This window comes from Carcharodon carcharias, chromosome 7, assembly GCF_017639515.1.
Source record: "Carcharodon carcharias isolate sCarCar2 chromosome 7, sCarCar2.pri, whole genome shotgun sequence".
In the NCBI taxonomy this organism is placed as follows: Eukaryota; Metazoa; Chordata; class Chondrichthyes; order Lamniformes; family Lamnidae; genus Carcharodon; species Carcharodon carcharias.
Genome location: NC_054473.1, coordinates 154771003 through 154783081, shown reverse-complemented (window position 1 = coordinate 154783081; position 12079 = coordinate 154771003). Strand labels below are relative to the sequence as shown.

Below are 12079 nucleotides of genomic sequence, written 5' to 3'. Positions count from 1 at the left end.
CAATTTCAGGCCCAGGTGTTGGTTGATTAGAAGTGGCAAGCCACTGCACTGCATGGGTATTCCGATGCAGCTCGCCGACTTCAGGCCTGCATAATATCAGAGAATCTGGCCAGCCGCAAGATGGTCGTAGCGCATGGGCTGGCAGGGAGAGGGGATAGTAGAAGAACCTGGGGAACAGCAGTATGGATTATTATTGTTCAGTCAGGAGGAGCATCCTTTCTACTCACGGTTCCACAGAAATACTTTCTTGAGGCTGCCTCAGTTATTATCGCCAGTAATAACGTATGCTGCCAACCCAACTGTTCTGTCCTAAAATGGTAATCAGTGTCCTGGGCATATCACAGAACCCCACTTGTCATATTAAAACAGTCCTGCTTACTAAAATAGGCAGGTGCTTTGGCTGCCTTATGTTAGGCCCATGTAACAGTGGCAGGGCCTAGAGGGTTGACATTTACAGGGGGTTCTTGTCTACTGGCACAATTTTGAGGCGTTACTGCCTCATTAACTAGCATCCTTGAAAACTTATGTTATTTATTATTAGCACATTGTTAACTTAACAGCAAGTAACTGGATTTTCTTCTTTCTTGCAGATTCTGCAACTGTCCTCAGTCAGAAAGTTTTAGAGGTGGTACCTCAGTCTTCATAATAAAACAAATTAAGCTCCTTCAGAAAAACGCACAAAAGTTCCAAGCAAAAGAGGCATTGGTACAAGTTCCAAAGTCAACATTTTATTTTTAGAAGTAATTCCTATATCTTCAACTTAAGGATTGGTCAGCCATTTTAAAATTGGTTGAGAAAGCATCAGATGACCCCTTCGTTGGAAGGGACTCAATGGTCAGCAACAGTAACGGGTGAAGAGTATGCAGTGTGTTCTTGGTGTTTGTATAAATTTCTTGTGTGGCTATTTGCACATTGGTCAAACTGCCCAGTTTTGTTATTGCTAAATTTGATAAAGAACACAATCCTGAAATACCATCCTGTCTGCAAACCTGTCTGGTGAATAGTCCTGGCTGTGGTCAGGACTAAAATCTCAAAATTACATGGGAAAGATTGACTTTTTGTTGGCCCTGTAGACAATCTTTGTTCATAAATATGGATGGTTTGTACGTATAACATATAGATGTGAGAGATTTAAAGAAAATACATTTTGTGAGCTTAAGTTTTTGTGTTCCTTTAAATTCAGAAACTGTTTCTTGAACTCGACGCATTGTTCCTCTGTATTGCAACCTTTTTTAAAAAATTTTGAACTAATACGCTCAAAGAGTAATTCTATAAATGCAGTGGCCAACTGCTCCAACTGGTTTATCCAATAAGCAGCTGAACTATGTTACAGAAGGTTTGATCTCTCATCCGTGCTGTCAGCTGATGTTAGCGAGAAGCAGCAATTCAGATGCCCTCATCATTTCTAGTGTCAGAAAAAGAAAATTGGTTAAGGTTCTTTGTCAGTTTCTACTGACAGTGGGTGGTGAGGTTAAATGTTAAGCGATTGCAATATTGGGCTTTGCTGTGATTGTCCCATGATTAATTAGCTTGCTGACACTCACAGCCAAGTTCATTTATGAATCAGATGGCCATTTATGGAAGGTTCTGGAGGGCAACCAATGCTTGTGGATCCAAACCCGAGGAGGAAACAATGCCTCCAGTTCGCACCCAATGGTGCTTCATGTTATCTTGCCAGAATCAGCGAGGCCAGTCGAAGGACACTTCATTAGCATGGACCACAGGGGCATAAGGGCTCACTCAGCACACTAGCCGCCATTACCGCACAGGATGTCATTCCAGGCTCAGGAGCAGACTCAATCTTTGGAAACTGTATCCTGTCTCTACTACCTTTCTGTTATTTGCCTTGTGAGGGGTGGATGGAGGTTCTGTTCCATACACGGCAAGGGACCCCACACAATTCTTGTGTGATTTCAGCCTTAATAGATAAACATGTAAATACAAAGACTTTGCATCCATCAGTTTTGAAGGAACTTGTTTTGTATTTATTTTATTAAGTTAGTTTTTGTATACCATCAATACCTGCTGAAGGAGGTGTCTTTTAAAAGATTTTTGTTATTGTTAGGAATTAGCTAATTGCTTCCTTAGCCTAACCAGTCCTGTGTGATATAATTTTTCCTTAAGAGGAATTTCCCCCAATGGCAGCCTATGTCCTTGAATCATTGATGCTATTCTTTGAACTATCTCTGCACTCAATATCCTTTCGAGAAACCCTGTAAATTTATCAGTGTTTGTCTTTAAAGTTGTACTTGTTTTTAATTAATATAAAAATATTTCAGACATAAAAAAGTTAAATATTTCAGCTGTAAAACCAGAGGTATTTATGTCTCAACTTCTCACAATTTGTAACATGTAAATGTTTATGGAGCAGTCATTAGCTTGCACGCTACTAGTACACTCTGCTTCTCATCTTTTGTATTAAGTTTATTTTTAAAACCAGTCAAAACAACAGGTTGCATTTTTGGGCAATTTAAGAATGCAAGTCCTTAAAGGGAACACAGCAAGGGAAAACATGTACTTAACTCTTCTTTTTAAATGTTTACAAGGTGGTGTTGCTTACTGTGCAGGGAGGCTGCCTATTTCAAGAAATGGGCAATTTGACTGCAATTTCATGAAATGGGCAGTTTCACAAATTGAGTGTAACATATATACTGGCTATGAGTAGCAAATAATTCCAGCTGTTGTGTTTAAGGCTCAGTTCTGAATAGTGATGTTAGTAGTGTTACATGAATCCCACAGGATTGTCAAATTGGTACTGGTGGAAATGGAGGCCGTTTTGCCCAAAATACATTTCAAATGCTAGTTAACTGATGCAAACTTAAATGGGAGAAAGCATTTTTGTTCTCTGTTCTCAGATTACAGAATCACTCCTTTGATGATTCAATATAGTTGGTTGATGTTGTTAATGTACAAAATTATCTAGTGTTGGGGAGCATTTTGGTGACCATTTTCATTTTGGTTTTCATTCTCTGCTTTAATACAGCAACTTAAAATATGATCAAGTTGCTTAATGGAGTTATTGCTTACAACTGCTGTTATGTAGAATGCTGCACGGCTACTTGACAGCAGAATGGAGCCAGAGCCTGAATGGACCATCTGTTTCATAATAGCAAACAATAATTGTACATTTTTATGTGTCAGCTGTGGCTCAGCTGGTAGCAATCCTGCCTCTTTGCAGGCTCAAATCCCACTTGAGTCTTGAACACAAAATCCAGGTTGACTCTCCCATGCTGTACTTGTTGGAGGTACCATTTTCCGGATGAGATAATCTGCCCCCTCAGGTGGTTGTAGAAGATCCCATGGAACTATTGTGGAGAAGAGCAGGCGAGTTATCCCTGGTGTCATGACTAATATTTATCCCTCAATGAACATTACAAAAATAGATTATCTGGTTATGATCAAATTCCTGCTTGTGAGAGCTTGCTGTGCACAAGTTGGTTGCTGTATTTCCTACATTACAACAGTGACCATGCTTTACAAAGTACTTCATTAGCTTTAGAGCGCTTTGATATGTCCTGGGTTCATGAATGAGGCTATAGAAATGCACTTCCTTTCTCCATTTTCTTGCCTTTTATTGAGAATGTGAGAATTTGTTGCTTATGCACCTGGATAATCAGTTTTTGCCATTGTTTGTGTGAAAACCTAGTATTAACCGATAAATGTTTGTGATGTGAAAAATGTTTTTATTCCATCTTGCTGTTTTTAAGTTGAAGTTTGACACTTTCTACATTGAAAGTACTATGTAAACGCACAATATTTCAGGATAGTCTAAAATTTGTTTTCAGGAAATTATGGTTTAGATTGCCATTAATGAAATTGAGCCTTCAGTTCATAATTGGTTATAACTTGTGTTGTCACATTATAGTGCAATGAAAACAAAAAGCAATTTTTTAGCCTTCAGATAGACAAATGCAAATTTAATTTAACTGCTGTATGATTTAGTTCGTTTACATTTTTAAAATAAAGCTCTAAGAGGATGAACGCCCAGAAATGGGATTGGGTTGAAAAGAGGAAGTAAAATTTATTTTAAGTAGTGGAGTAAAACAATACCTGTAAATTACTGCTTATTTGCTTTGAAAGAGAATATTTTGAACTGTGTGGGGACATGCTATGTCATTCCCTGAGTTTCAGACACTACTTTAAGAACAATCTGAATTTATCTGTTGTGTGATTCAATCCTAGACAAGTATGGAAGCCCCCCAACACAATGTCACTGATAATCTAGCGAGGAGGGTGACCTGTGCAAAGTTTAGAAAGCTTTCTATTTTGAAGCCAAAATACATCAGAATTTGCCATTTTGAATTTTCTTGAGAAAATTAGGCCCTCCGAAAAGATCTGAGCCTAAATATTTCTTAATATCACTGCATGTGGCTCAAGTTTTTCTCTGTACAGAATGCGTTTTAACATGCATTTATGTAAGAGTTTGATGTTTGGAGTATACACAAAGATGTTCAGGCTTGTTCTTTCCTCCAGTAGGAAATGTTTAGTCAATTGAGAAATTATTTTCTCTTCCCTCTCTATCTAATTTGCTACTTTTGAATGATGCTCTCCTTGACTCACAGGAACCTGTGAAAACTTTTTTAAAAAATGAAATAGCTTACCTGGGCTTCCTGTGGCCAAAAACCTGCTGTCAGCTTTTGCTCGTGGCACTCAGTTAAAATAAGACCACCACTCTGGTGTGGGAATATCATGAAAACCAGCTCCCTGCTCGCTGTCTGGCTGCACTGTTACTGCTAGGAGTGGAAAGTTAAATACAAATGAAGAATTTTCACTTGATCGAGTTGTTGAACGAGTACCAGTGACAGGAATCTTATCACAGTGTGTGTCAGTACCAACAGCAGAGGAAAGTTGGGCATATCAGAGGAAGGGGAAACTGCAGGACCCGTTGATAACTCTGAATAAATGCACCATATAGCACGGTGTTGAGCTATACAAAAGAGGAAAGCTGCATTTCACTTCCACTCACTGGCCTTATGAGTCTGCCAGTTTAATCAAGGACAGTTTGGAGGCTGTTCAATTAGTCTTGATGTCTTCAGGCTAGAGAGAGGTGGGAAAAAAACCCTGATCATCATCCAGTAATCCTCAAAAGATGTGTTTAATGCTGAGTGAGGAAGATCAGGAATGGCTGTGACACCCACACACAACTTAGCAAAATAACCTGCTAGGACTGAAAATGAATACAACCATTTAAGCAAGATCCTACAGCGCCCACTGGGACCTCACCTAATATGATTCACTGCCTTGGGGAAAGGGAGAATATTAGGAAAATAAAATCTGCTGCCATATTTAAAAATACACAAAGTAATTTTCAATCCATTGAGTCACCACCACCTTCTCAAGGGCAATTAGGGATAGGCAATAAATGCTGGCCCAGCCAATGACGCCCAAATCCTGTGAAAAAATTTTTTTAAAGTACTTTAAAGTACTCTCTTTTGAAATCTTTATTTGTTCATGCAAGCATCTCTGGCATGGCCAGTATTTGTTGCCCATCCCTAAGTGCTCTTGAGAAGTCAGCCGCCTTCTTGAATAACAGTCCAGGTGGGTGTAGGTACACCCATAGCTGTTTGATAGGGAGTTTCAGAATTCTAACGCAGTAACGATGGAGGAACGGCAATATAGTTCCATCTCACAATGGCGTGTGACTTGAGGGGTTGATGAGGTGTAATCTGCTTGTTTGTGACGAGTTTACTGAGAATTATTTGCTACAGAATTTCCTGCTCTTCTTGACACTGGATAGAATCTTTCCTATTGAGGGCGGTCAGTTCGGGAGTGAGCGGGTGCAGAGCCAGTCACTGCCCTCAATCAGCTGTGTGCTGCCATTTTAGGTGGGCGGGCCATTGAAGGCCCGCCCAGTGTAACACCTGGCCTGTAGCGCTCAAAGCTCCCTATGCGGGTGGGAGGAGGAGGGGGAGTCGGGGCCTGCGCTGTTCCGCGCACGCATGTGAAAGAGGGCAGAAATCTCCCTGAGGCACGGAGCTGTCTTAGGGAGATTAAATTGATAATGTTTCAATAAACGATGTAAAAAATTATTTAAGCATGTCCCCTCATGTGACAGTGTCACATGAGCTGGAACGTGGTTGTGCATTTTGCAAAGTTTATTTAATTATTTTATAAGACCTTCAGGAAACCTCAAGCTGCCCGTGGATGAGGTTTCCTGAAAAACACGAAGGCCGCTGGAGCTCTTCGCCTGCCCGCCAACCTTAAGGTTGGACGGGCAGCGTTGTTAACAACTTTAATTACTTTTCTCATGGCCTTAATAGGCTGTTGACAGTTCGGCAGGTGTGCAGCCGCCTCCGGCGTGCGCCCGCCAAACAAAATATCAAAATGACGTCAGGACGCACGCCTGACACCGTCACACATCACTTTATGCGTCAGTGTGTCGGGCCCGCCCCCACAGTCGGATGTCAATATTCTGCCCAGTATTTTACATGATGATCCAGTTAAGTTTTGAATCAATGTTGATCTCCAGATTGTTGATGGTGAGGGATTCCATGATGGTGTACGCAAGGCACATTTCCCCAAGGTGCTGTGTTGGCTGTGCCTCTGAGTCAGAAGGCTATGGGAAGATTTTCCCGTCGGCAAGCGGGGGTGGGTCCGGTCTCTGACTCGTAAAACGCCGACGCGTGGTGGCGTTGGTCAGGCGTCCCAACGTCACCGCGCGTCACTTAGATTGTCAGTTCGGCAGGCTGCGCGCCTGCTGAATTGTCAAAGGCTTATTAAAGCCTTTAACCAAGCAATTAAAGTTGTTACGAATGCTTAAGGTTGGTGGGCAGGCGAAGCGCCCAGGCGGCCTTCGCATTTTTCATCAACCTCATCCACGGGTGGGATGAGGTTTCATGAAGGGTTCATTAATTAAATAAAAAAAAAAGTTCACCTTTATTAAATCTTCCAGAACTTAAATTAATCTCCCTGAGGCACCTCTGCGCCCTTTCACGCGCATGTGCGAAAGAGCGCAGGCCCCAATTCAGGGAATTCCCCCCCCCCCCCCGCCCGGGAGGGAGCGCTCAGCGCTTCCAGGTGTGTGTCACGCTAGGCGAGCTTTAATTGGCCCGCCCACGTAAAATGGCAGCACGCATCCGATCGGGGGCACCAATTGGGTTTGCACTCACTCCCACCCGTCCCCACACACCTCCCCAACCCCCGGTATGAGTTCAAGTCCTACTCCAGGATTTGAGCACAAAAATCAAGGATAACACTCCAGTGCATTACTGAAGATGTTGAAGAGGGGTTGATGTTGGAGGAGTGAGGCCAAATCTTGGACCCTCAAATCAGTTGGGGGGGTGGGTAATTTTCGGCAATTTTTAAAGCCCTCTGGGTACTCAAACTTGCAGGGCATCTTAAATGCAAAGAGAGGTGCAGGCACCCATCATTTGTGGGCTATTTGGAGAAATTCCCCTGACTCCAGGAAGTTCAGCTGTGGCGTTTCTTGGTGAGCTCATAAGTACCGCGCTTGCTAGCCCACAAATTTTTGACTGCTGTATATTTTACATAGGTCTTTGATTTCACACATCTTGCTGCCCCAAAGATAACTGTTGGTTCAGAGAGGCATTTAAAATGGTTCATGTTGCGGAAAAAATGATTTGAAAAAAATGATCTGTAAATGATTTGAATAAATTAAGTAGCAGAGGTACTCATGATAATGTTTAAGTTCTGTTCTTTCTCAATGCAAAATTAAATTAATTGAGAGTTGTCCAGATATTTTCACTCCATCTTTAGTTTAAATATTTTTCTAGAATTCATAGTACTAATTTGTAGTACTGAGGTGTACTGCTTTTCAGGTTTTATGTGTGTACAATTTATCCTTTACGATGTTTTTACTACTCAAATCAATCTCTCTTGTGTTGTAACATTGCTTTGTACTGTTTTAAAGTATTTTATGAAATCTCTTGACATGTATGTAAAATGCTGCCTACTGGCTTTAACCAGGGGTGCTACAGTACTGACATTTTTATATGTTTCTCAAATTAATTGGTTTGAGTAGTTTTATGCCAACGCCTAATGAATTGTATTTTACAAATTGAATTTTGTATTAAGATGGAGATGGGGAAAAATGTGTTAGGCAAAATTGTTTCTCCTGGATTGTTACGAAGGAGATGTATGGTATCATTAGATAGAGGACTAAAAATAACTTCAACTAAACCGGAAGCAGGAGACCAATAACTAGTGTCTACCTTCACCAGCACACTACCTTGCATCATGTATCTTCAGGGTTTCACGGTATGAAAGTTAATTTAACACTGGAAATGTAAAGTTATTTTATTTTGCACCTTTTCCAATTTATTTATTTCAGTAGATTAACTAAAATCTTATATAGTGGTTATCTTCTGTTTGAAGCAAATAACTTGATTGCTTATGATCCCCAAAATGTTGTTCTTTTGCTTGTAACAAAATCATACTTCAATCTTGAAATCTTTGACTGTAAAAATTTTGTCAATCAATAACAGTACTTCATGATGATACATTGTGATTTTAGTGACTTGACCATGAGGTGAAAATCACTGTCAACTGTTGGGATGATAAAATATTTATTCACACACTGATTTGCTTGTCTCGGACTCTGATGTATTGAATGACTGCCGTCAAAATAACCCTGAAGCTCTTTTAAAAGCAAACTTATTTCTAAAATATTTTCAAGAGAGCTCACTTGTTTTAAAATAGTTAGCCATTACTGCCTGTCACATTGTTTCACAGACCTATAGGCGTTTCTGTGGTTTCAGATCTCAGTGCCACTTCATCATTGTCATGAGAGTTATCTCAGGTGATAACCCCCACTGCTCAAACATGCAATTATGAGAGTGTAGCTTTATAGTAATTGCGAATGTGATCCTAAGATTTTATTTTATTTTTTGCACATCTTACGACACCATAACTATTGTCAAATTCAAAAATCTTTGCTTGAGGAATCAATGAATTCAGTTAGTCAGCTAACCCAGAAAATTTACTTCATAGAGAGATCTGCCTTTCCCAGTACAAACCTAAACAAGCATTAGTTGCTCACCCAATTGTAAATAAATGTATTTGAACAACACTGGGGTTAAATTGTCTCTCAAAGCCCCTGTTAAAAAGATCTTGCAATGTTTGCAGGTTAGTTGAAGAAATCTGAAGCTTCGTCTAAAATAGTTAAAATGTTAAGTCACCACTTGTTTCTTAGACTTCCAAAAGTACGGCACTCCCACCATCTTCCAGCTCCTTCATTCTCCTCCCTTTCTACATGAACCCGACCACCAGGCATTCCAAGCACTTTGATTCACCACAGCAATTAAGGCCCGCCCAGCATAACACCCGGCCAGTAGCGCTCAACAGAGTCATTTAGCTGATTAATGAACATGCCCGTCCAACCTTAATGCTGGCTGGCAGGCCGGGCGCCCTGGCAGGAATTAGTAAAAGCATGAAACCTCATCCACGGGCGGGATCAGGTTTCATGTAGGCTTTAAAAAAATTTTGTTCAAAGTTTTTGTAAAAATTATGGACATGTCCCAACTCATGTGACAGTGTCACATGAGGGGACACGTCAGGAATTTTTTTTTCTCTTTTTAATTTTTGTCACAGAACAGCCCATCTCCACGAGGCAGCACTTAGCCTCAGGGAGATGTGCACTCTCGTGCGCATGCGTGAAAGAGCGCACTCTCGATTTAGGAATTCCCCCCCGTCCGCACAGGGACCGCACAGCACTTCCATGCGACATCGCGCTGGGCGGGCCTTAACTGGCCCACCCAAGTAAATTGGCACCGCGCCCGCGATTGGGGGCACCGATCAGAAGCATGCTTGTGTGCACCCGCCATTCAACTTTGCTCCTGACCGGGGATGGGGGGGGGGGGAGTCCTGCCCCTGGAATTTAGAAGGTGATTTGATTGAAGTTTTCAAGATATTAAAGAGAACACCTTGGCTAGAATTTCCCCGTTGGCGATTTGGGGCCAGGGCCCGCTCGCCGACGGGAAAATGACACAGGATGGCATCGGGAGGAAACCCCAACATCATCCTGGTCTATTTAAATTTTTAGGAAGACAGGTGGACAGCAAAATCAGCTGTCTGCCGGCCGACCTGTCAATGGCCAATTAAGGCCATTGACAGGATAATTAAGATCATTAAAGACCCTGTCCGTCCAACCTTAAGGCTGGCAGGCAGGCCAGGAGCCCCAGCCGGCTTCTGATAACACATGAGACCTCATCCACTGGTGGGATGAGGTTTTATGTCTGTTTTTAAAAAGACTAATAAAGTTTATGTCCTTTTTATTAACATGTCCCATCTCATGTGACATTGTCACATGAGGGGGACATGTTAATAATATTTTTATTTTTCTATTTTTGAAGTCTTTTGGACTGTCACTAATCTCCCTGAGACAGGATTTTGTCTCAGGGAGTAGTGCACATGCGTGAAAGAGCGCACTTTGACAGCTGGGGATTCCCTCCCCACCCCCCCAACAAAGGAAGCACATAGCGTTTCCTGTCGGGCAGGCCGCTGGGCGGGCCTTAATTGGCCCACCCACTCAAAATGGTGACAGGCCCCATTTCAGTGGCGGGGGTCGGCTGCCTGCCCACTGCTGAGCCGGTGGGGCCCGCATGCCCACCAAGGGCAAAATTCTGCCCCTTGGGTAGATAAAAAATTATTTCCACTGGTCGGGGAGCCTAAGGCTGGGGACATTTCTGATAATTAGAGTCAGAGCTTTCAGGAGTGAAATTAGGCAACACTTCTATACACAAAGTAATAGAGATTTGGAACTCTCTCCTGTATACAGCAAGTCACTCACCATCACTGTCGCTGAGTCAAAATCCTGGAACTCCCTTCCTAACAGCACTGTGAGTGTACCTACACCACACAGACTGCAGCAGTTCAAGACGGCAGCTCACCACCACCTTCTCAAGGGCAACTGGAGATGGGCAATAAACGCTGAAGCCCATATCCTACGAATGAATTTTTAAAAAATTGATGCTAAATCAATTGTAAATTATAAATCTGAGACTGATAGATGCTCTTTATCCAAAGATATTAAGGAATATGGGGCAAAGGAGTTAGCTCACAGGTCAGCCATGATGTCATTGGCAACAGCCGACTGGGCTAACTGATGTACAACATTTAGGACATTGGCAGAGTGGCAGTGAGAGGAGGAGGAATGCTGTCATCCTGGGAGAAGGCAGCAGGTTCATGTTCCGCAACTCCACTATTATGAGGGTGGCACTTCAGCAGTCCTAGTATAAGGTGTTTGAAGGCAGATTGCTGGATTGTTGTGAGATCCCGCAAGTCACTTTGAACACTGGCATCCACAGTCATGATAGCAACAGTCGGAGTGTGCAAGGCAGCAAGCTAAATTTCCATGGTTTCAGTCTGAGTTACCACAGCAGCACTAAGATGGGCGGTTCCTGCTGGTGCTGCAATGGAAATTGAGTCATCAGGCACTGCATCATTGTTGGTCCACTATTGTGGTAATGGAGTTGGCCATCAATTCCATACTGAAAACAATGGACACTTAGCTCTGTGCAAAGCCATGTGCAAGGCTGATGCTGTTGGGCTCCTCCATACTCCTTGACAGTGACCGCAGGTGCTGTGGCAGGCCTTCCAATGCACCAGCCAATTTTATGTGCATTTCCAGCAGTATTTTTCCCTACACTGCCCCAAGAAAATCCTCGTCTGAGTTCTCTGGAGCAGAACTCGTGTAATCTTGCCCTATGGGAACCTGGCACCTGTGCCAACTTTTCCCCCTGCACAGACTGCAGCTTATTTGTGCCCAGTGCTTATTTGTGTCTCACCATGCGCAGATCCCACTTCTAAACCATTCACTAAATTACGTGCAGCGTCAGTATCTGAGCTGGTAGCTGCAAGTATGAGTGAGAGAGATAGCATTTCATCATCATCAGTCTCATCTTCATTTTCCACAACTTGTTCCTCATCATTGCCTGGCTAGGTTGTAGTTCTTGAGTATCTGAAAGAAGAAAGGCATAAGAGTAGGGTTGCTGTGAGGGGAGTGGTGGAAGCAAGAGGGCCATACTTACATCATCTGAAGCTTGTATATCAGAAAAGCTTGTGGAGAATGTTCTGCCTGTCGGAGGAGGTCGGGCGGGGGCAGGCATGGGCAGTAACAAGT

General features: G+C 42.5%; 1 protein-coding gene across 1 annotated transcript in view; it reads left to right on the top strand.

Annotated features, from left to right (window-relative positions):
- Positions 1 to 3977, top strand: part of slc7a5 (solute carrier family 7 member 5) — an 88141-nt gene extending 84164 nt beyond the window's left edge. The window contains exon 10 of the mRNA XM_041191165.1: positions 591 to 3977. Coding sequence (XP_041047099.1) covers positions 591 to 646 — 56 coding nt within the window. The 3' untranslated portion in view covers positions 647 to 3977. The remainder of the gene's footprint in view (positions 1 to 590) is intronic.
- Positions 3978 to 12079: the final 8102 nt, after the last annotated feature.